The sequence below is a fragment of the Mercenaria mercenaria genome, chromosome 6 (genome assembly GCF_021730395.1).
Source record: "Mercenaria mercenaria strain notata chromosome 6, MADL_Memer_1, whole genome shotgun sequence".
Taxonomy (NCBI): Eukaryota; Metazoa; Mollusca; class Bivalvia; order Venerida; family Veneridae; genus Mercenaria; species Mercenaria mercenaria.
Window position 1 is genome coordinate 40090762 of NC_069366.1, and position 26652 is coordinate 40117413.

The window sequence follows — 26652 nt, forward strand, 5'->3', positions numbered from 1 at the left end:
GACAGCTCTTGTTTCTGTTCGCTATAACCGAGGTGTTTTCCATTGAATTTCGTACTTTGGGACAGGAAAAAGTGTTCCTTATAACCGAGTGTTCCTTATAACCGAGTTCCCTATAACCGAGGATTTTTACATTGAATAAAGAAGGAATAAAGTCGGGGAATTGAAAACTGTTCCTTATAACCGAGTGTTCCTTATATCCGTGTTCCTTATAAGTGAGGTTTACTGTATCTCAGTTATTACAAAATGGATTTGATTCAAACTTAAAATAGATGTTCCACCTCATCACCCACATCATGTGACACAAGGTGCATAACTCTGACACAATATTTTCATGAATTATGCCCCTTTTTACTTAGAATTTAAGGTTAATTTTGATGTATATTCACTGTATCTCAGTTACTACTAAATGGATTTGATTTAAACTTAAAATAGATGTTCCACTTCATCACCCACATCATGTGACACAAGATGCATAACTCTGACACCAATTTTTCTTGAATTATGTCCCCTTTTACTTAGAATTTAAGGTTAATTTTGATGTATTTTCACTATATCTCATTCTGATTGGCTTAGAGCCAAAGGGAAGTAACCTTTTTTTTAACTTTTGTACTGCATTTCTTCCCCTTAAATTCCAGGAATTAGTCTATTTTTAGAAATCCTATTTTTAGATTTTCAATATTTTTGGTATTTTTCTAACTTTTTTATTATCAGTCCTATGTAAAAAGTAAATACATTTTCCTGTGGTAACATGGGTCGGTTAGACACGTTTTTGTATTCACTTTTAATGTATCTCTAATATTAGAGATTTTTTATATTTACCTCATCCCTCATCCAGGGCACATAATTATACTAGTATTACTTATATGTGGAAGCCCAGGATGAAGTACTCCAAAGACGAGTAAACTTCTTTTTAAGTATTAAGCTTTTTTGACATTTTTATATTATTCTAAGTATTTTTAAGATTACTTATGGTTGCCATTCTTCTGTGACAAGACCGTATGGTGGGGGTATGAGTCACTCCTGTGAAGTTCTAGTTTTCCCTGGAGTTATGGCCCTTAATTTATGGCACTTTACAATTTCTGCAAGTGGTGGGAGACATACAACCTCTAGTTCACCTGGGGTTTTGTTAGTCAAAAATATGCGTAAAAGGGCCTTTAAGTTTGTGCCGCACGAATTTTATTTGACCTTGGGTCAAGAAGCATAACGGAATATTATTCAGCATGTGAATTTGTACACCTGGGGTTTTGTAAGTGATTTCTATCATTCAGGCCAAAGTTATAGCCCGTGATTAAGTAATAGATATGCATGAAGGGCATACAAGTTAGTGTCGCATGTATCGCAAAATGTATTTGTCGTATAGTCATAAATTACTAAAAGGTAAAAGGTTCTTGTTTAACGTGGGACTAGTCGACGAAAGTCCTCACTTGGAACGTATTTCCAGCTGAGCCCATGGCAGGCATCATATTTACCTTCCCAGTGTTTAGTCCTTACCATGATGCTTCAGACCAATTTTGATGAATGTCCATCCACAGTGATTTACTTAAACTGACTAGGGGATTGTTATATAGCATGTGAAGTGATGCACCTGTTGTTATGTTTGGGATTACACTCAGCTGGACTAGTAGAGTAAATATGAACCTTCACTTGGTAAACAACAGGGTCATGATGACCATGGATTGCTCACCTGAGTAATATGAGCTACATGTTTCAAATGTCAAACTGACGCTAAAATATTGAGAAAGTAGGTCAGTAGGTCACAGTCATAGTCACTGAAAGTCAGTTTTAAGATCGGTGTGCAAAATTGTATATGTCATTCTAAGTTCAAGGCTGTATCTTAAAAAACAAGAAAGTAGGTCAGTAGGTCAAGGTCACAGTCAAGTGACCCCTTATTACTTGGGGTCATCAGGTAATTATAATTAAACAGTCTAGGAAATATGATCAGATAATTTTTGAAGTATTTTTTTCCTATATAACTCATATAAAAACTAAGTGACCCTTGGGGGCCTCTTTTCACCCCAGGGGCATAATTTGAACAATTTTGTTAGAGAGCCTCTAGGAAATGCTACATACCAAATATCAAAAGCCTAGGCCTTGAACTTTCAGTCAAGAAGATTATTTAAAGTTTTTTCCTATGTAAGTCTATGTAAAACTTGGGACCCCCAGGGCAGGGCCTCTTTTTACCCAGAGGCATAATTTGAACAATCTTGGTAGAAGACCACTAGGCAATGCAACATACCAAATATCAAAAGCCTAGGCCTTGCAGTTTCAGACAAGAAGATTTAAAAAAAATTCCTACATAAGTCTATGTAAAATTTGGGACCCCCGGGGCGGGGTCTCTTTTCATCCCAGGGGCATAATTTGAACAGTTTTGGTAGAGGACCACAAGGCAATGCTACATACCAAACATCAAAGGCCTACGTCCTGTGGTTTCAGACAAGAAGATTTTTAAAGTTTTTTTCCTATATAAGTCTATGTAAAACTTGGAACCCCCAGGGCGTGGCCTCTTTTCACTCCAGGGGCATAATTTGAACAATTTTGGTAGAGAACCACAAGGCAATGCTACATACCAAATATCAAAGGCCTAGGTCTTACGGTTTCAGACTGTTAATGCTACATACCAAATATAAAAGCCCTATGACCTGTGGTTTTGGACAAGAAAATTTTCTAAGTTTTTCCTTTCGGTTGCCATGGCAACCAGAGTTCTGCTTGGAATTAAATTCTTTGAACAATTTTGAAAGGGGGCGACCCAAGAATCATTCCAGTGAAGTTTGGTGTAATTCTGCCCTATGGTTTTGAAGAAGAAGATTTTTTTAGAAATTGTTGATGGACACGACACACAACGGACGACGGACATTGAGCGGTCACAAAAGCTCACCATGAGCCTTTGGCTCAGGTGAGCTAAAAATACACGTAAATGCTTAAAAGTTTGTGTTGCATATATATTAAAATGTATTTTACATAGAGTCATGAAACCATGTACATTGGTAGGAAGTAGGGGCACATGTATCCTATAGATACACTTCTAGTTTGTAATTGTTTTTGAACTATATAAGGAGTATTTTGTATTTTTCAGCTGCAAATGTTTTCATACTGATAATGTATTATACAGAGAAAGCCATGTGTGTGGTAAGTATACAGTAGTCACGTTTAAGGCATATGTTGTAACAGAATGATATTGATAGTGTTAAAATTATATACTTCTTGAATGGTTTGCCAGTCAGTAGTCAAAAGCTATGTTTTGATTATTGACCGGCAAGCCATTCAGTAAGTGTTTAATATGACATAAGAAATATTACATATTTTTAGCTCGACTATTCTACTCACCCTGGCGTCGGCGTCACACCTTGGTTAAAAGTTTTGCATGCAAGTACTTGTGGCTATCATTTAAAGACATATAGCTTTGAAACTTTTTTCTTTTTCTAGGTCAATTACCAACCTCACTGGACCAAGTCCCACAACTCTGACATGTATTTTGGGCAAATTATGCCCTCTTTTGGACTTAGAAAATTCTGGTTAAAGTTTTGCATGCAAGTCACTATCTGCACCAAAACTAATGCAGATATCGAAATGAAACTTCACATGTGTCCTCGGGGTTATAAAACTAGTTGAAAGTCCCATAACTCTGACATGCAATTTGGCCCAATTATGCCCTCTTTTGGACTTAGAAAATTCTGGTTAAAGTTTTGCATGCAAGTCACTATCTGCAGCAAAGCTAATGCAGATATTGGAATGAAACTTCACATGTGTCTTCGGGGTCTTCGGGGTTATAAAACTAGTTGATAGCATCAAGTCCAATAACTCTGACTTGAATTTTGGCCAAATTATAACCCCTTTTTGACTTAGAATAAAGTTTTGGATGCAAGTACATATAGCTATTACTTAAAGGCATATAGATCTGAAATTTCTTTTTTCTTTTTCTAGATCAATTACCAACCTCACTTGGTCAAGTCCCTAACTCTGACATGTGTTTTGGGCAAATTGTGCTCCCTTTTGGACTTAGAAAATTCTGGTTAAAGTTTTGCATCTGCAAAACAAATGCAGATATTAAATTGAAACTTCACGTGTGTCTTCGGAGTTATAAAACTAGTTGATTGCATCAAATCTTGTAACTCTGACTTGTATTTTGGGCAAATTATGCCCCCTTTTGGACTTAGAAAACTTCTGGTTAAAGTTTTGGTTGAAACTCTATTGATATTTCAACACTAGATTAATATTCCTGCTTCTGTGACAACGATTTGAATAGCCGAGCACTGGCTGTCTTACGGACAGCTCTTGTTTAGCTAAGTATAGGCAGATGGCCCGGCATCTGTCGTCTGTCGTCTTGTTGTCAACAATTGACTTAAACATCTTCTCCGAAACTACTGGTTGAAATTACACCAAACTTAGTCTATCCTGGCAAACCTTTTAAACAACTTCTCATGAAACGCTTGATGGATCTTCATCAAAATTGGTCTGTAGCATCATTGTAAGGTTCTGTCTCAAATTTGTTCAAATGGGAGTATTTGAGCCCTTTTAGCAGCAAGAGCTAAAAATTGAAAAAATTGAAAAATTCTTCTCAAGAACCACTGGATGGATCTTCATGAAAATTGGTCTGTAGCATCATGGTAAGGTCATCTCTCGGATTTATTCAAACGGGACACTTGGCCTATTTTAGGGGCTGCTATAGCTAAAAGTAGAAATACCTAACAACTTTTCTCATGAACCACTTGATGGATCTTCATCAGATTTGGTCTGTAGCATCATTGTAAGGTCCTGTCTCAAATTTGTTCAAATGAGTGCATTTGAATCCTTTTAGGAGCAGCAAGAGCTAAAAATAAAAGTACCTTTAAAGAACTTCTTCTCAAGAACTGTTGGATGGACCTTCATCAAAATTGGTCTGTAGCATCATGGTAAGGTCGTCTCTCAGATTTTTTTCAAATGGGGCACTTGGCCCCTTTTATGGGCCATTAGAGCTATAAATGGAAATACCTTAAAACAACTTCTTCTCATAAACGGCATAATGGATCTTCTGCAGACTTGGTTTGCAGCATCATTTTAAGTTCTTCTCTCAAATTTATTCAAATTGGGGCAAATGGCCCATTTTAGGGGCTGCTAGAACCATAAATAGAAATACCTTTAAATGACCTCTTCCTGTGAACAGCAGGATAGATCTTCATCAAATTTTGTATAATGATTATAAGGTCCTCTCTCAATCTGGTTTAAATGGGGGCACTTGACCCCTTTTAGGGGCTACTAGAGCTAAAAACAGAAAAAAAAACTAATCAACTTCTCCTCATGAAACCACTAGATGGATCTTCATCAAACTTGGTTCAAGCTTCATTGTAAGGTACTCTGTCAATTTTGGGGGATGCTACAGCTAAAAACAAAAATACCTTTAGACAACATTTCTTTATGAATCCCTTGATGGATCTTCATCAAACTTGGTTCATAGCATCATTGTAAGAGCCTCTCTCAAATTTTTATGTCCCCCTTCATGTCCAGCAGGTGACTCCTGTTGATTTTGAGGTCAGTAGGTCAAAGTTCAAGGTCACATTGACCCAGAACAGTAGAACTTTTTTCGCATAATAGCTAGAGAATGCTTTGGTCTAAGATCACATTTGATATGGAGTTTACTTATGACTGGTAAATGACCCATAATTATTGATTTGAGTTCAGTATGTCAAACGGCCAGTGCACGGTGGCCAAATAATTTCTGTTCCTTGTGCAGTTACTGAATGCATCAAGGGGGGCATTTCTTGTTCTACGAGCTCTTGTTTCAGTTGGGGGCAATAGGCCCCTTTTAGGGGCCGCTATAGATAAAAGTAGATAAACCTTTAAACTACTTCTTCTCATGAACTGCTTGATGAATCAAACTTGGTTTGTAGCATCATTGTAAGGTCCTCTCAAATTCCTTCAACTGGTGGCAAATGGTCTCTTCTAGGGGTCGCTAGAGATAAAAGTAGGAAAGCCTTTAAACATCTTCTTTTTATAAACTGCCTGATGAATCTTCATCAGACTTGGTCTATAGCATCACTGTAAGGTCCTCTCTCAAATATTTTTAGCTCACCTGTCACAAAGTGACAAGGTGAGCTTTTGTGATCGCGCGGTGTCCGTCGTCCGTCCGTCCGTGCGTGCGTCCGTCCGTGCGTCCGTAAACTTTTGCTTGTGACCACTCTAGAGGTCACATTTTTCATGGGATCTTTATGAAAGTTGGTCAGAATGTTCATCTTGATGATATCTAGGTCAAGTTCGAAACTGGGTCACGTGCCATCAAAAACTAGGTCAGTAGGTCTAAAAATAGAAAAACCTTGTGACCTCTCTAGAGGCCATATATTTCACAAGATCTGCATGAAAATTGGTCAGAATGTTCATCTTGATGATATCTAGGTCAAGTTCGAAACTGGGTCACGTGCTGTCAAAAACTAGGTCAGTAGGTCTAAAAATAGAAAAACCTTGTGACCTCTCTAGAGGCCATATATTTCATAAGATCTTCATGGAAATTGGTCAGAATGTTCACCTTGATGATTTCTAGGTCAAGTTCGAAACTGAGTCACGTGCCTTCAAAAACTAGGTCAGTAGGTCTAAAAATAGAAAAACCTTGTGACCTCTCTAGAGGCCATATATTTCACAAGATCTTCATGAAAATTGGTCAGAACGTTCACCTTGATCATATCTAGGTCAAGTTCGAAACTTGGTCACGTGCCATCAAAAACTAGGTCAGTAGGTCAGATAATAGAAAAACCTTGTGACCTCTCTAAAGGCCATATTTTTCATGGGATCTGTATAAAAGTTGGTCTGAATGTTCATCTTGATGATATCTAGGTCAGGTTCGAAACTGGGTCACGTGCGGTCAAAAACTAGGTCAGTAGGTCTAAAAATAGAAAAACCTTGTGACCTTTCTAGAGACTATATATTTCACAAGATCTGCATGAAAATTGGTCAGAATGTTCATCTTGATGATATCTAGGTCAAGTTCGAAACTGGGTCACGTGCCGTCAAAAACTAGGTCAGTAGTTCTAAAAATAGAAAAACCTTGTGACCTCTCTAGAGGCCATACTTGTGAATGGATCTCCATAAAAATTGGTCAGAATGTTCACCTTGATGATATCTAGATCAGGTTTGAAACTGGGTCACGTGCCTTAAAAAACTAGGTCAGTAGGTCAAAGAATAAAAAAAACCTTTTGACCTCTCTAGAGGCCATACTTTTCCCACATGAGCTCAAAAACTAGGTCACTATGTCAAATAATAGAAAAAACGATGTCATACTCAAAACTGGGTCATGTGGGAAGAGGTGAGCGATTCAGGACCATCATGGTCCTCTTGTTAAATGCAGGCACTTGGCCCCTTGTTGTGGCCATTAGAGCTAAAGGTAGAATAACCTTTAAACAAGTTCTTCTCATGAACTGATTGATGGCTTTCCATCAAACTTGGTACATAGAATCAATCTGAAATATAGACAGGTCAATAGCACGAACTATGGACTGGTGATTTATATAGGAATAATAATACCTTTTGTAATATACTTTCTAATGAAATACTAAGATATATCAATTAAAGAAAGTAATCATTTTCACGCTTGGGCCTAGGATCGCGAAATTTATTAGGGAGTTGATCATGACCAGCAGATGACCTTTATTGATTTTGAAATCAGTAGGTCAAATGTCAAGGTCACATTGACCCAGAACAATTAAACAGTTTTCCGACAATAACTTGAGAATGCTTGGGCCTAGGATCACGAAACTTAATAAGGAGGTTGATCATGGCCAGCAGATGACCCCTATTGATTTTGAGTTAAGTAGGTCAAAAGTCAAGGTAACAGTGACCCCGAACAGTTAAACCGTTTCCAGACGATAGCTTGAGAACACTTGGGCCTAGGATCACGAAATTTATTAGGGAGTTGATCATGACCAGCAGATCACCCCTTTTTATATTGGTGTCAGTAGGTCAAAGGTCAAGGTCACATTGACCCGGAACAGTTAAACCGTTTCTCCACGATAACTTGAGAACACTTGGGCTTAGGATCATGAAACTTTATAGGGAGTTTGATCATGACCAGCAGATGATCTCTATTGATTTTGAGGTCAGTAGGTCAAAGGTCAAGGTCACATTGATCCAAAACAGTAGAACTTTTTTTGCCAGATAACTGGAGAATGCTTTGGTCTAAGATCACATTTGATAGGGAGGTCACTTATGACTGGTAAACGACCCATAATTATTAATTTGAGGTCAGTACGTCAAATGTCCAGTGCACCATGACCAAATAATTTCTGTTCCTTGTGCATTTACTGTATGCATCAAGGGGGGCATTTCTTGTTCTACGAGCTCTTGTCTCCTCTGAAACTACTGGTCAGAATTACACTAAACTTGGTCAGCAGCATCCTTGCATGGACCTCTATCAAGTTTATTCAAATGGTTCACCTTGGCCCCTTTAATGTGCAGCCAGAGCTAAAAATAGAAAAATATTCAGCAACTTCCTCTCAGGAACCACTTGATTGGTCATCAAACTTAGTCTGTAACATCATTTTAAGGCACTCTCCCAATTTTGTACAAATAGGGGCCCTTAGCTCCTTTAAGGGGCTGCTAGAGCTAAAATTAGAAATACCTTTAAACAACTTCTTCTCATGAACCCGCTGGATGGATCTTAAAACTTTTTCTGTAACATCATTATAAGGTCCACTCGCAAGTTTGTTCAAAAGGGGGGAAGTCGACCCCTTTTAGGGGCTGCTAGGGCTAGAAATAAAAATACCTTTTAACAACTTTTTCTCATTAATCGCTCAGTTGATCTTCATCAAACTTTTAGGCATTGGAACTAAAAATACAAACTTCAGGTAGGCACTACCTATTTAAGATATTTGTGTAGCTAACTGCATCAAAGTACACAGTCTAAAAGATGTCTAAAATATCATTTTCTGTAAAAGAGATATTATACCCACATATACTAGCATCTGGGGGCTTTTGTCTGTAGATGGAATTTGTCCAGGCTATTTCTCAGCAAATATTTGCCAGATTTCAAATAAACCTTGTGATTATTAGTACCAAGCCTAGTTATGCATGTGCGAAGCGGGTTACATTTGGATGATTTTTCACGATGTTATGGCCCCTTATTAATTTTCTCTTTATATGTATATATGGAAAAAATTTGTCCGCGTTATTTCTCAGCACTTATTTGTCAGATTTCCATCAAACCTTGTAATCATTATCAGTACCAGGCCTAGTTGTGCGTGTGCAAAGTAGGTTCCATTTGGATGATTTTTAGCTCAGCTGAGCCAAAGGCTCATGGTGAGCTTTTGTGACCGCTCAATGTCCGTTGTGCATCGTGCGTCATCCGTCCATCAACATTTTCTAAAAAAGTCTTCTTCTTGAAAACCACTGGGCAGATTTACACCAAACATCACAGGAATGATCCTTGGATGGCCCCCTTTAAAATTGTTCAAAGAATTGAATTCCACACAGAACTCTGGTTGCCATGGCAACCGAAAGGAAATTTAAAAAAAAATCTTGATATTTGACAATTGTGACATCATCTAATGGTCCTCTATAAAAATTATTGAAATTATGCTCCTGGGGTGAAAAGAGGCCCCGTTCATGGGGTCCCAAGTTTTACATAGACTTATATAGGAAAAAACTTTAAAAATCTTCTTGACTGAAACTGCAAGGCCTAGGCTTTTGATATTTGGTATGTATCATTGCCTTGTCATCCTCTATCAAGATTATTCAAATTATGCCCCTGAGTTGAAAAGAGGTCCCACCCAGGGGGTCCCAAGTTTTACATAGACTTATATAGGAAAAAACTTTAAAAATCTTTTTGCCTGAAACTGCAAGGCCTAGGTATATTTGATATTTGGTATGTAACATTGCCTAGTGGTCCTCTACCGAAATAGTTGAAATTATGCCCCCGGGGTGGAGAGGCCCTGTCCTGGGGGTTCCAAGTTTTACATAGATTTATATAGGAAAAATCTGAAAATCTTCTTGTCTGAAAGTTCAAGGCCTAGGCCTTTGATATTTGGTATGTAGCAACAATATTTTTCAAATTATACCCCTTAGATGAAAAGAGGCCCCACCCCTTGGGTCACTTGTTATATGAGTTATATAAGAAAAAATACTTAAAAAATTATCAGATCATATTTCCTAGACTGTTTAATTATAATTACCTGATGACCCCAAGTGATTAGAGGTCACCTAACTTTGACCATGACCTACTGACCTACTTTCTTGTTTTTAGCTCACCTGTCCTGTAGTGACAGGGTGAGCTTTTGTGATCGCCCTCCGTCTGTTGTCCGTCGTCAGTCTGTCACAATTTCTTTTGAACACGATGGAGACCACATTTTGCAACCGATTTTAATTATGTCTCCCCCAGGAGACATATTGTTTTTGCCCTGTCCGTCCGTCCGTCCGTCCATCCGTCCGTACGTCACACTTCATTTCCGAGCAATAACTGGAGAACCATTTGACCTAGAACCTTCAAACTTCATAGGGTTGTAGGGCTGCTGGAGTAGACGACCCCTATTGATTTTGTGGTCACTCCGTCAAAGGTCAAGGTCACAGGGGCCTGAACATTGAAAACCATTTCCGATCAATAACTAGAGAACCACTTGACCCAGAATGTTGAAACTTCATAGGATGATTGGTCATGAAGAGTAGATGACCCCTATTGATTTTGGGATCACTCTGTCAAAGGTCAAGGTCACAGGGGCCTGAACATTGAAAACCATTTCCGATCAATAACTAGAGAACCACTTGACCCAGAATGTTGAAACTTCATAGGATGATTGGTCATTAAGAGTAGATGACCCCTATCGATTTTGGGGTCACTCCGTCAAAGGTCAAGGTCACAGGGGCCAGAACATTGAAAACCATTTCCGATCAATAACTAGAGAACCACTTGACCCAGAATGTTGAAACTTCATAGGATGATTGGTCATGAAGAGTAGATGACCCCTATTGATTTTGGGATCACTCCGTCAAAGGTCAAGGTCACAGGGGCCTGATCATTGAAAACCATTTCCGATCAATAACTTAGAGAACCACTTGACCCAGAATGCTGAAACTTCATAGGATGATTGGTCATGAAGAGTAGATGACCCCTATTGATTTTGGGGTCACTCCGTCAAAGGTCAAAGTCACAGGGGCCTGAACATTGAAAACCATTTCCAATCAATAACTTGAGAACCACCTGACCCAGAATGTTGAAACTTGATAGGATGATTGGTCATAAAGAGTAGATGACCCTTATTGATTATGGGATCACTCTGTCAAAGGTCAAGGTCACAGGGGCCTGAACATTGAAAACCATTTTTGATCAATAACTAGAGAACCACTTGACCCAGAATGTTGAAACTTGATAGGATGATTGTACATGCAAAGTAGATGACCCCTATCAATTTTGGGGTCACTCCATTAAAGGTCAAGGTCACAGGGACCTGAACATTGAAAACCATTTCCGGTCAGTAACTTGAGAACCACTTGACCCAGAATGTTGAAACTTAATAGGATGATTGATCATAAAGAGTAGATGACCCCTAACCATTTGACCTAGAACCTTCAAACTTCATAGGGTTGTAGGGCTGCTGGAGTAGACGACCCCTATTGATTTTGGGGTCACTCCGTCAAAGGTCAAGGTCAAAGGGGCCTGAACATGGAAAACCATTTCCAATCAATAACTTGAGAACCTCTCGACCCAGAATGTTGAAACTTCATAGGATGATTGTTCATGCAGAGTAAATGACCCTTATTGTTTTTGGGGTCACTCCGTTAAAGGTCAAGGTCTCAGGGGCCTGAACATTGATAACCAGTTCCGATCAATAACTTGAGAACCACTTGACCCAGAATGTTGAAACTTCATAGGATGATTGAACTTGCATAGTAGATGACCCCTATTGATTTTGGGGTCAGTCTATTAAAGGTCAAGGTCACAGTGGCCTGTTCATGTAAAATCATTTTTTGGAAATAACTTGAGAACCACTTGACCTACAATGTTGAAACTTAATAGGATGATTGGACATGCAGAGTAAATGACCCCTATTTTTTTTTTAGGTCACTTGATCAAAGGTCAAGGTCACAGGAGCCTGAACAGTGACTTGAGAACCACTAGGGCACGAGTGTTGAAATTTAGCGGGATGACTGGACATGCCAAGTAGATGATCCCTATTGCAGCCAACCATCAGTGTCTCTTTGACTTTCGCTCCTGACCCCTATTGACTTCTTGCCTATAGGACTTTGCATTGGGGGAGACATGCGCTTTTTTACAAAAGCCTTTTCTAGTTTAACTTGCACACAACTTGTACAAAACATGTATTGGCATAATATCTCGGTTCCTTTCGAAAACTGGCCAGATCCCATCATGGGTTCCAGAGTTATGGCCCCTTAAAGGGCCAAAATTTGCTATTTTTGGCTTGTGAACACGATGGAGACCACATTTTTCAAATTGATTTTAATAAAACTTACACACAACTTGTGATGGCATAATATATTGGTTCCTTTTAAAAACTGGTTAGATCCCAGAGTTATGGCCCCTTAAAGGGCCAGAATTTGCTATTTTGGCTTTTGCAGCCATATAGAGACTTCATTTATGGTTGTATTTGATACAAACTTGCAACATATTTTTACCAACAATAGGATGAGTCCGTCAGATCCAACTCATAGGAGTTGCGGCCCCTAATTGACCCCTGAAAGAGCTAAAATTTGTTAATTTTTACCTTGTGAACATGATAGAAGTGATATTTTACATTCGATTTTAACCGGACTTACACACAACTTAAGTCACAATAAGATCTCGGTTCCTTTTTAAAACAGGCTAGATTTCATCATGGGTTCTGGAGTTGCTGTTTCAGAGGCATAATTTTCTATTTTGGCCCTTTCAGCCATATAGAGGTTTCATTTATGCTTTGTTTTGATACAAACTTGCACAGAATATTTATCTTGATGATCTCTAGGCCAAGTTCGCAACTGGGTCATATGGGGTCAAAAACTAGGTCACCAGATAAATCAAAGGAAAAGCTTGTTAACACCCTATAGGCCGCATTTATGACTCTATCTTCATGAAACTTAGTCAGAATGTTTATCTAGATGATTCCTATGCCAGGTTCAAAACCTTGGTCATGTGGGGTCAAAAACTAGGTCACCCGCTCAAATCAAAGTAAAAGCTTGTTTACACTCTAGAGGCCATAATTATGACCCTATCTTCATGAAACTTAGTCAGAATGTTATTTTGCTGATTCCTGTGCCAAGTTCAAAACTGGGTCATAAGGGGTCAAAAACTAGGTAACCTGGTCAAATATAAGGAAAAGCTTGTTAACACTCTTTAGTCCACATTTATGACTCTATCTTCATGAAACTTTGTCAGAATTTTTATCTTGATGATTCCTAGACAAAGTATAAAACTGGGTCATGTGGGGTCAAAAACTAGGTCACCACTCAAATGAAAAGAAAAGCTTGTAAACACTGTTAATGCCATATTTATGATCCTATCTTCATGAAACTTGGTCAAAATGTTTATCTTGATGATTCCTAGGCCAAGTTTGAAACTAGGTCATGTGGGGTCAAAAACTAGGTCACCTGCTCAAATCAAAGTAAAAGCTTGTTATCACTCTAGAGACCATGTTTATGACCCTATCTTTAAGACATTTGATCAAAATGTTTATCTTGATGATTCCAAGGCCAGGTTTAACAGGTGAGCGATATAGGATCATCATGACCCTCTTGTTTAAGATACCGCCTTGAAATTTGGATGACATGTACAGTTTTTCACACCGATCTTAAAACTGACTTTAAATGGCCATAAATATGACCTACTTTCTAAATATTTCAGCATCAGTTTGACATTTGAACTGGGAAAAGATATCAATGCTTACTTACATTTGACTTTCTTACCTGATCTCTTACACTTGTCAATGTAGCTCACATTACTCAGGTAAGAGATCCAGAGTCATCATGACCCTCTGTTAGCTTGTCTGATTTTTGAAAAAAATCTACGCAGTATTGTCGTCACTTGGTCATCGGTGTCGGCGTTGGTTTAAATTTTTGTTTTGGTCCACCTTTTCTCAAACACTGTAAGAGCTACAGCTTTGAAATTTTGCACACTTGTTTACCATCATTAGGGGAGTATGTAGGCCAACAACCATAACTCTGATATGCATTTGTTAGAATTATGGCCCTTTTTGTACTTTGAAAATTTGAGTTTCTTGGTTAAAATTTTTGTTTAGGTCCACCTTTTCTCAAAAAATATAGGAGCTACAGCTTTGAAACTTTGCACTTTCGTTTATCATCATTAGGGGCCTAAGTAGACCAAGATCCATAACTCTGATTTGCATTTTGTCAGAATTATGGCCCTTATTTGAGTTTCTTTGTTAAAATTTTTGTTTAGGTGCACCTTTTTTCAAAAACTATACGAGCTACAGCTTTGAAACTTTGCACACTTGTTTATCATCATTAGGAGACTATGTAGGCCAAGACCCATAACTCTGATATGCATTTTGGCAGAATTATGGCCCTTTTTGTGCTTAGAAAATTGGAGTTTATTGGTAACATTTTTAGCTCACCTGAGCACAAAGTGCTTAAGGTGAGGTATTGTGATCACGCTGTGTCCGTGCGTGCTTGCGTCAAGTCTTCCGTTGTCAACATTTGTGTTTAAACGACATCTCCTCCAAAATCACTGAATGGATTTTGATGAAACTTGGCCCTGATGTTCCTTGGGTGGTCCTCTATCAAAGTTGTTCAAGCGGTTCCGCTTGGTTGCAGATAGGGGCTGCCAGAGCTAAAAATAGAATAAATTTCAAACGACATCTCCTAAACCGATGGTCTGATTTAGAAATAATATCACACAAATGGTCCTTACCTCACCCTCTACGAAGATTGTTCAAATTATACCGATTGATCGAAAAACATGGCCGCTACAGGGCATGGTCACTTTTCCCTATATGTATATAGTGGAAACTTTAAAAATCTTTTTGTATGAAACTGCTGGCCCGATTTTAGAATAATTTTACACAAATGGTCCTTGTGTGACCCTCTACCAAGATTGTTCAAATTATTTTGATTTGAAAAACATGGCCGCCAGAAGGCATGGTCACTTTTCCCTATATGTATATAGTGGAAACTTTAAAAATCTTCTTGTGTGAAACTGCTGGCCCGATTTTAGAATAATTCTACACAAATGGTCCTTGTGTGACCCTCTACCGAGATTGTTCAAATTATTTTGATTTGTTAAAAAACATGGCCGCCAGAGGGCGTGGTCACTTTTCCCTATATGTATATAGTGGAAACTTTAAAAATCTTCTTGTGTGAAACTGCTGGCCCGATTTTAGAATAATTTTACACAAATGGTCCTTGTGTGACCCTCTACCAAGATTGTTCAAATTATTTTGATTTGTCGAAAAACATGGCCGCCAGAAGGCGTGGTCACTTTTCCCTATATGTATATAGTGGAAACTTTAAAAATCTCTTGTGTGAAACTGCTGGCCCGATTTTAGAATAATTCTACACAAATGGTCCTTGTGTGACCCTCTACCGAGATTGTTCAAATTATTTTGATTTGTTAAAAAACATGGCCGCCAGAGGGCGTGGTCACTTTTCCCTATATGTATATAGTGGAAACTTTAAAAATCTTCTTGTGTGAAACTGCTGGCCCGATTTTAGAATAATTTTACACAAATGGTCCTTGTGTGACCCTCTACCAAGATTGTTCAAATTATTTTGATTCGTCAAAAAACAGGCCTGCCAGGGGGCATGGTCACTTTTCTTCTCTGAATCAATAATAGCTAGAGCCTTGATATTTGGCATGTGATATCAGATTTATAATGTCTACCATAATTGTTCATATTATTGCCCTAAGTTCAAAAGTGTGTGTGACATGTATATAATATAGGCTAACATAGAAGAAACCTAACTCTGTACTTATACAAACACACTTGAAGCCTTTTACACAGGTGAGCGCTTTAGGGTCAATGACCCTCTTGTTTGTTTAGGTCACCTTTTGTAAAAAACTGGAAGAGCTACTGCTTTGGAACTTTGCACACTTGTTTATCATCATTAGAGGACAATGTAGGTCAAGAATCATGACTCTAATCTGTATTTTGTCAGAATTATGGCCCTTTTTATGCCCCCGGCATCTACTGATGCGGGAGGCATATAGTGATTGTCCTGTCTGTTTGTTCTTTCGTTCATCCGTCCATCAGTACGAGGTTAACCAAATGGGACCGTTTCATCTAGCATCAATAACCCTTACTAGAATGACTTGATACTAATGCAGATGTAACCTGTGACCATTCCTCATCTTCAGACATCACCTGACCTCAGTTTGACCTTGACCTTGAACTTGACCTCGTTTTGGACTTAGGTTGCTTTGTATCGTCAAGGATGCCACCGGGGGCATCAAGCGTTTATTAAACGCAGCTCCTTGTTTTACTTAGAAAATCTGAACTATAACTCTTTTTAGCTCACCTGTCACGAAGTGACGTGGTGAGCTATTGTGACCGCTTGATGTCCGTCATGCGTTGTCAGTCGTGCGTCGTCTGTCAACAGTTTCTAAAAAAATCTTCTTCTTGAAAACCACTGGGCAGAATTACACCAAACTTCACAGGAATGATCCTTGGTTGGCCCCCTTTCAAAATTGTTCAAAGAATTGAATTCCATGCAGAACTCTGGTTGCCATGGCAACCGAAAGGAAAAACTTTAAAAATCTTCTTGTCCAAAACCACAGGGTCTAGGGCTTTGATATCTGGTGTGTAGCATCATTTAGTGGTCCTCTACCAAAATTATTCAAATTATCCCCCTAGGGTCAAATGTGGCCCCACCCCGGGGTCACATGGTTTATATAGACTTATATAGGGAAAACTTTGAAAATCTTCTTTTACAAAACCACCTGGCCTAGGGCTTTGATATTTGATTTGTAGCATCATCTAGTGGTCCTCTACCAAGATTGTTCAAATTATCCCCCTAGGATCAAATATGGCTCCGCCCTGGGGGTCCCAAGTTTTACATAGACTTATATAGGAAAAAAAGTTTAAAATCTTCTTGTCTGAAACCACAACACTTAGACCTTTGATATTTGGTTTGTAGCATTGTCTTATGGTCCTCAACCAAATTTGTTCAAATTGTACCGGCCCTTGGGTGAAAAGAGGCCCTGCCCTGGGGGTCCCAAGTTTTATATAGACTTATATAGGAAAAAGCTTTAAAAATCTTCTTGTCTGAAACCATACGTCCTAGGCTTTTGATATTTGGTATGATGCATTGTCTAGTAGTCCTCAACCAAAATTATTCAAATTATGCCCCTAGGGTTAAAAGAGGCCCCGCCCTTGGGTCACTTAGTTATTATGTGAGTTATATAGGAAAAATACTTAAAAAATCATCTGATCCTATTTCCAAGACTGTTTGATTATAATTACCTGATGACCCCAAGTAATATGATGTCACTTGACTGTGACCTTGACCTACTGACCTACTTTCTTGTTTTTTAAGATACAGCCTTGAAATTTTGATGACATACACAGTTTTGCACACAAATCATAAAACTGAATTTCATTGACCATGAATGTGACCTACTGACTTTCAATTCATTTTATCAATATTTTGACATTTGAAACATGTAGCTCATATTACTCAGGTGAGCGATCCAGGGTCATCATGACCCTCTTGTCTTACATATTGTCCAGCCTTTGCAGACAAGCGATGGCACCCATAGACGATGCTCTTGTTCACTTAGTTATGGCCCTTTATTATTTTTAGCTCACCTAAGCCAAAGGCTCATGGTGAGCTTTTGTGACCGCTCAATGTCTGTTGTTCATCGTGTGTCGTGTGTTGTGCGTCTGTCAACATTTTCAAAAAAATCTTCTTCTTGAAAACCACTGGGCAGAATTACACCAAATTTTACAGGAATGATCCTTGGGTGGTCCCCTTTCAAAATTGTTCAAAGAATTTAATTCCATGCAGAACTCTGGTTGCAATGGCAACCGAAAGGAAAAACTTTAAAAATCTTCTTGTCCAAAACCTCAAGGCATAGAGCCTTGATATTTGGCATGTGATCTTAAGGTCCTCTATCAAATTTGTTCAAATTGCATCCCTAGGGTGAAAAGAGGTCCCGCCCCAGGGGTCACAAGTTTCACATAGACATAATTATAGTAAAAAACTTCAAAAAATCTTCTTGTTTAAAACCACAAGACCTAGGCCTTTGATGTTTGGTATGTAGCATTGCCTTGTGGTCCTCTACCAAAATTATTCAGATGATGCCCCTGGGATGAAAAGAGGCCCTGCCCCGGGGGTTCTCAAGTTTTACATAGACTTATATAGGAAAAAAACTTTAAAAATCTTCTTGCCTGAAACTGCAAGGCCTAGGCTTTTGATATTAAGTATGTTGCCTTTCCTAGTGTTTCTCTACCAAAATTGTTCAAATTATATCCCTGGGGTGAAAGGAGGCCCTGCCCTTGGGGCACCAAGTTTAACATATACTTATATAGGAAAAAAAAATAAAGATTTTCTTGTCTGAAAGTTCAAGGCCTAGGCCTTTGATATTTGGTATGTAGCATTACCTGGTGGATCTCTAACAAGTTTATTATGCCCCCCTTTGAAAAAGGAGGGGTATATTGTTTTGCAGATGTCGGTCGGTAGGTCGGTCAGTCGGTCTGTCTGTCTGTTGGTCGGTCGGAATGTAGACCTATCCGTTTCCGGATGATAACTCAAGAACGCTTGGGCCTAGGGTCATGAAAGTTGATAGGGAGGTTGGTCATCACCAGTAGAATACCCCTATTGATTTTGAGGTCTGTATGTCAAAGGTCAAGGTCACAGTGACCCTGAATAGTAAAACGGTTTCCGGATGATAACTCAAGAACACTTGGGCCTAGGATCATGAAAGTTGATAGGGAGGTTGATAATGACCAGCAGATGAACCCTATTGATTTTGAGGTCAGTATGTTAAAGGTCAAGGTCACAGTGACCCTGAACAATAAAACGGTTTCCAGATGATAACTCAAGAACACTTGGGCCTAGGATCATGAAAGTTGATAGGGAGGTTGATAATGACCAGCAGATGAACCCTATTGATTTTGAGGTCAGTATGTTAAAGGTCAAGGTCACAGTGACCCTGAACAGTAAAACAGTTTCCGGATGATAACTCAAGAACGCTTGGGCCTAGGGTCACGAAAATTGATAGGGAGGTTGATCATGACCAGCAGGTGACCCCTAATGATTTTGAGGTCAGTATGTCAAAGGTCAAGGTCACAGTGACCAGGAACAGTAAAATGGTTTCCAGGCAATAACTCAAGAACGCTTGGGTCTAGTGTCAGGAAAATTGATAGTTAGGTTGGCCATGACCAGCAGATGATCCCTATTGATTTTGAGGTCATTAGATCAAAATTCAAGGTCACATTGGCCAGGAACAGTTAAATGGTTTCTGATCTTCTTGTCCAAAACCATAGGGCCTAGGGCTTTGATATTTGGTATGTAGCAAAATCTAGTGGTCCTCTACTAAGATTGTTCAGATTATTTCCCTGGGGTCAAATATGGCCCCACCCCTAGGTTCACATGTTTTATATAGACTTATATAGGAAAAAACTTTAAAAAACCTCTTGCCCAAAACCACAGGGCCTAGGGCTTTGATATTTTGTATATGACATCATCTAGTGATCCTCTACTAAGATTATTCAAATTATTCCCCTAGGGTCACATGGTTTACATATAGGGAAAAAACTTTGAAATTGATCTAGTGACCTGCTTTCACATTTCTCAAGCCACCGCTTTCAAATTTGGACCACATACACATTGTTTTGTACCTAAATGAAATTTGACATTGATTTTGACCTTGAGCTAGTCTTGAAATTTGGAACATTCAAAAATGACTCAATGGCTGGCGCCAAGATCAATCTGTAATCTCTTGCTAGGTTAATAGGTTAAAGGTCAAGGTCAGATTAAACCAGAATGGTAGTACTTTTGTTTACAGTGAGCATACAATTTCTGTTCCTTGTGCAATTACTAAATGCATCAAGGGGGGCATTTCGTGTTCGACGAGCTCTTGTTCAAATTATGCCCCTGGGGTGAAAAGAGGCCCCGCCCTGGGGGTCACTTGTTATAATTATGAGTTATGTAGGAAACAATACTTCAAAAATTATCAGATGATATTTCCTAGACTGTTTAATTATAATTACCTGATGACCCCAAGTGATTAGGGATCACTTGACTGTGACCTTGACCTACTGACCTACTTTCTTGTTTTTTAAGATACAGCCTTGAAATTTGGATGACATGTACAGTTTTGCACACCGATCTTAAAACTTACTTTCAGTTACCATGAATGTGACCTACTGATCTACCTTCTTAATATTTTAGCATCAGTTTGCCATTTGAAACATGTGGCTCATATTACTCAGGTGAGCGATCCAGGGTCATCATGACCCTCTTGTTTTCTTTAAATATATATGGAAAAAAATTGTTCGCGCTCAAGTATTGCATGTGCATGTGAACGATTTTTCACATAGTTATGGCCCTTTATTAATTTTTTCTTTATATGTATATGGAAAAAATTTGTCTGCACTATTTCTCTGTCATTGTACTTTTATCAAACCTTGTTATTATTATCATCGGTACCAAGTGTAGTTGCAGCAGAGCACGTTCCATTTGAATGTTTTTTCACCAAAATATGGCCCTTTATTTGTTTCAAATATGAGTAGAATTACATTGGAAAATACTTAGTAATTTTTAGCTCACCTGAGCAATGCTCAGGGTGAGCTATTTTGATCACGCTGTGTCCGTCGTGTGTCTGTGCGTCGTCAACAATTGTGTTTGAAAGACATCTCCTCCATAACCAGTGAATGGATTTTGATGAAACTTCGCATGGATGTTCCTTGGATGGTCCTCTACCAAAGTTGTTCAAACGGTTCTGCTTGGTTGCACACAGGGGCCGCTAGAGCTAAGAGCGCTTTAGAGTCAGTGACCCTCTTGTTTAACATATTTCATATGCTGTTAAGTGACTAGTTGATGACCCTTAGTGATTACATGGTCCCTTGACCTACTGACCTACTTCCTTCTTTTTAGCTCACCTGTCACGTAGTGACAGGGTGAGCTTTTGTGCTTACAACATTTCTGATTTTGCAAAATTTTGCGGAAATCTCACGTAAAATTCTACGTTTTTGTCTTTAAAATGTTTTAACTTTATTATGTCGAATTTTTTATCGTGTTATCATAATGAATGATTAATAATTGACGATATGTGATCGTTTGGGTGTGATTCTGCGAATATTTAACTTATAAATTAAATTTGAAATTTTTCAATTTACGTAAAAGTCGCACGTAATTTATCTTGTATCTTCCATCTTGTGGTTAAAGATACTATCAAATACCTGTTTGATAATGGTAATTTATAGATATCTCAATAATATTTTACATATTAAATTTCAAAAAAAGGTTTAAAAGAAGAATTAACAGAAACAGAATTATGCCGCAGATTTTTACGAAATTATTTCGTCTTTTTTTGCGAGTTTCCGTCACATCTAACAGAATTGTTTTTCATCGAAATATTTATTGTGGTCTTAATAAATAGTACATGTTTGGAATGATTAATTCGATTGGGTTAATCTTTCAATAATTTCAATGTAAAATGAAATACAATTTTAAAATTTTAAAATGTACGTTTAAGTCGTGTCTCTTCCATTTGCGGTAAAAGATACTAGTGAAGTCGTGCTTGTTATTGGTAGTGTTACGATTTTTATTTACATATTATTACATTTACGTATTCAAAGAAAATGTTTAAAAGAAATAAATATCAGAAACAGAAATTTGTCGCTGATTTTTATGAAACCATCCCGCATTTTTTTGTGGATTTTCCGTTGAATCTAACATACAGAATGTTATTTATAAAGTCTTCTTTTTTTCTTGCAATATTAATCGCGTAATAAGAAATAATACATGATTGAAACAATGAAGTCATTTGGAATGCTTTTTATTGTTAATTAAAATGGAAATTAAAATCAAATTTGAAATGTCTACAACTAACGTTGAATCAAACGAAATAATTCGAAAAATTTATCAATATATCTCTTCGATCTGCAATTAAATGTACGAGCAAATCAGTGCTTGAGTATGGCGGATTATAGATATCTAATGAAATCTTATGTGTAAATATTCAGAAAATATTTAAAAAGAAGTCTTAGAAAATATCAGACACATGTATGCCGTTATAATTCTCACGAAATCATTTCGTATATATTTGCGAAATTGTCCACATAGTCTTTGAACTATTTCCTAACCAAACAAAGAGAACGCTATTTGCTTTCTAAAATGCATCTAATAGCATAACATTTAAAATTTCTTCCTTGGTAAGTGTTTATTAAGATATTTTTAGTTTGCTTTGAACAGGGAAAAAATTGAAAAGTCAACTGAAAAAAATCAAACATGAATATGTAGACTATGTAGAATAAAATTTTAATTGTCGAAATTCGTATTTTTACAAAGAATGCACGTACCTTCATTATTAGATTCATGTCTAAAAACAGATATAATATTGTAAGTTTTGAAAATATTTCGCGAATAAACACTTTATCCGATATTGTTTTTAGTTTCGAACTAGCAGTTAAAGGCGGAATCTTATGTCTTTTCTCTTGATAATGTTTTATATGTTTTATATTTGGTAAGTGCTTTTATTACTTTTAAATAGCTTTAAGGTTTTCTTTCCGAATATTTAGTGTGTGATTTCATTACTTTTACTTATAAATTGTAAAAATATGAGAACAATATGATTCGGTAAATGAAATGCAGATTAAGAAAAAAAAACACTTGTGTGATGTGCAAACTACGTAAAAAAGGTTATAGTTCAATAGGAGGCAATTTGGGTGTCCTTATTAACATACTTAAATAAAACTGGTTTGTTTAAACACTAAATGTGTCATCAGCCTACTTCGTTAAAGTGCCTTATCTGATCTTACAGTGGTAATTAGAGAATTGTTTACGATCAAGAGATAATTGATATTATGCTTGCCGTAATTAAATGATTAGCATTCCGCTGTTAAATAATCACATCTACTTGTTATTGCTTATATGACATTATCTGCTTTATAGACGACGATTATTTGGTTAGTTATTCCAATCTTACGTCTTGTTGCGTAAAATCAAAGAGATAAATGCAACGATTCGCTATTTAATTTAAGTATCAGAAAATATACTCAATGCTATAATGCCCCTTATTCTACATCGATAGGGTCAGTTATAAAACATTTCGCGTTGCTTAATATATAATACATTTTATTTTTGTAAATACACGAAAATTGCATTCCCTTTTTAGCATAAAATTGTATCGGGCGATTTTGAACGTATTATTATTCGGAATCATATACTTTTCATTTTTATCTAAACGGTGTAGAATAAAAAAAATAAAATTATCAGAAAATAAAAAATGAGTGTGTACATATTGTCGTACTCATTTTTTACATTTTACTCTGTAACCATTGTTTGAATGAGTGAAGGGTAAATATAATGATTCTTCAGTGCCACAATTTATGTGTTACATTATACTACATTTCACTTTCCAAGTCAAGTCAATACTTTAATTCAGAGTCAAAGTTTACATGGTGTGAATACATGCGAACAAATACATATACAATTTTGAATGATAAAGTTCATACGGGAGTGGTAATATTCATGTTTACTGTTCTATAGGAAAAGTAATCAAAAGAAGAATGTACTTTAAATACAGAAATTGAAAGTATACGATGAAGAAAATCAGTAATATAATGTCAGATTTCAATAGCGAAACGAATAAAAAGCAAAAACAAAAATAGAAGTTGAAAAAATACGATATCTTTTTCTAGAATATTGTCGGAAATCCTCGAAATTTTACGAGAGTCCGCTGTTATTTTCATCACTACAAGGTGTTTCTACTATTGGTAAAATCGCTTATCAATTACAGGTAATTATCCAATTATTCCGATGCTGAAATGCACACCTTATCATAGAATACCTAATTGCTTATTAATTAGTTTTTATTAATATCCAATTAATGTATCACTACTGATGTTATCCTAACAGTGTGCTGAATATTTTAATTTGCCAGAGAGCAACAAACTCGTGTTTCTTTTTACTAATGCCCACTGCTTAAATTCAATATTCTTATCAGACAAAAATCTATCTTATCTTTGTAAATAATGCTGTATTTGATTTTTAATCATAGTTTCTGTTTTATAGTCAATTCGCCTACGATCTGATCGCTTTATAAGTTTCTAGTCCCATTTTTTCTGTGTATTAATGTCCACTTTTTTCTTACCATTTTCTATATTATATTTGTTTTACATTATAATTCAACAACACGATTAGCAAACTGCCCCTTGGCGTTATCATGTAAATTGTTCGTGAATGATGTAAATATATTATTTTAATATGTATGAACATGTTCTCTTGTAATTTTGGTAATATACATTCAAATTATGGTGTGAATTACGTTGACGTTGTATTATATTGATCATATATGTGGACAAGAGTCAAATAAATATAAATGTTATATACCGTTCTCAAGTGCGCTCATTTGATTGGTCGAAATGGGTGACTCTTGTAAAATCACTTTTTCTCGTATGTATGAAATACTGGTCAGTCAAATGAGTGCATTTGAGAAGGGCATATAATATAACAATTATAGACTTACGTTTCACTCAATAAATGTTTCTATACATATTTACTCTGCGTCTTCGGTCAACATCATTTTTAAAGATCCGTAAAAACATACTGACTGAAACATAAGTCAATAAATGTATAATAAATGCCATGTATAGTTATGTTAGCAGAAATGTCGTGTTAAGAATTCAACTAGAAGCTAAGAAGAAACCTGGTTCCATCCAACCGAATTTTATGAAATCCCTCCGTACCGCTGGTAAAAACTTTTGGGTTTCTTTTTTATTAAGGGTGAATAGCTATGTTACTAATATTCCACAAATCCACAAGTGAAATATGTGATACTGGTACGTTGAATATCCAAATTTTTCATTTTTGATATATCATGATGTTTAGAAATTTAAAAGAATTCGAATTTATTGTACATAAATTATTTTAAGGTGATTTTTAATTTTTAGGTTATTCACTATTTACAACGTATGTTTGTAAACCAATAGCCCTTTTTCTAAAACTGCAATATAGCTTTTATGCTGGTGAGGAAATAAAACTAAACTGTTCAGCGCAAAAAAAAAAATCAAAAAAAATAAAGATACTCGATGTCACTATCAAGTCGGAAAATCACCAAATTTTACGAGAATCCGTTGTTACATTTATAACTACAAAATATTTCTAATAGTATTATTGCTTATCAATTAGTGGTTATCTTCCGAAGCTGACAGAAAATGCACAACAGCTCACTTGATAATTAATGGTGATTATTTGGCAAAAAAGTTTAGAAATAAATTTTAGCTAACTTTAAAGATGCCTTGTAGCGATTGTGTTAAAAATCTATATTGTTTCATTTTTTTGATTGGCAACATTAATTCAAATGGCTAAGAAACTTCATTCCCAGATGTTATAGTCCAACAACTTAAAGACCAATATCGACGTCGGAAAATCTCGAAAATTTTCGAAGTTCCGTGATTATTTTGGTGACTACAGCATCTTTTTACTATAAATTATTAGAACATTTACAACTATACACCTTTACAGTTATTTACATTTTGAAAGTTATCATAATGGATTGCATGTTCAACGACACCAAAGCTCAGTAATTTGTATAATATAATCTAAAAATCAAAAAGGAATTGAAAATTGCGATTTTCTTATAGAAATTCATTTTGTCTTTAAATATTCAATATTCAGCATATAAATCTACACATTTGTGCATGCCGTCGATTTGTTTTTGTGAAATTTTGAAATCTAAGAGACAGAACACTGATCTTTTATACAGGGGTAAACATGAATCCTTTCTATATATGAAATTTAATCTTAGTGGAAGAATGCTGTAGCAGGTTTATTTTCCAGTCAAAATCGCGATATTGTTGTTGGAGAGTAAAAAGACCATTGTTTCATCTTCTGATATATAAAATTCGACTTTAAATATGATGTTTTGGTTAACATGTGATACAATAATTATTCATAAGAATGATCTTTTCTCTTTCTCCAGTATATATACATACAACATAATTTTCTGTTTTTAGCAAGGTAATTTTCCTACATGAAACTGTGGTTTTAGTAAATTTAAATTGTTTAATTAATTCGTAGCAAGCGAACTATACTATATGACATATGGAAACATTCAATTTCCTTTATATATCACGTTATATTGGAAAACAGTCGTTTTCTAAAACTGCAATATAGCTGATGAGGAAATAAAACTTAACTGTTTTGCGCAAAAAAAAAAATAAATAAAAAATTTAAAAAAAAAAAAAAAAAAAAAAATACTCGATGTCAATATCAAGTCGGAAAATCACCAAGTTTTACGAGAGTCCATGGTCATTTTTATAAGACGGATTCGAGGCCAGACATTGCAGTTACATGGTAAGAGGGCATACGTATGTCTCAGTGCGTCGCAGCACACATGACATATATGTGACAGTCAGGACGGCACTCTTATCACAGAGCGGACATACATAGTGATGCCTGCATGCGATATCTTTAAACAGCATGTGGCTGCCTGGAAAAGAGACCACATGCTTATTGCATCTATTTCTACACTGTATATAAACAAATTTTCCAATTCCCTAATGCATTACAAATTTGTATTACTTC

At 36.6% G+C, this 26652-nt stretch overlaps 1 protein-coding gene across 1 annotated transcript in view; it reads left to right on the plus strand.

Moving 5' to 3' along the window:
* Positions 1–26652, plus strand: part of LOC123549120 (diacylglycerol O-acyltransferase 1-like) — a 282902-nt gene that overhangs the window by 103026 nt on the left and 153224 nt on the right. The window contains exon 5 of the mRNA XM_053546772.1: positions 3074–3126. Within this exon, the coding sequence (XP_053402747.1) occupies positions 3074–3126 (53 nt within the window). The remainder of the gene's footprint in view (positions 1–3073; positions 3127–26652) is intronic.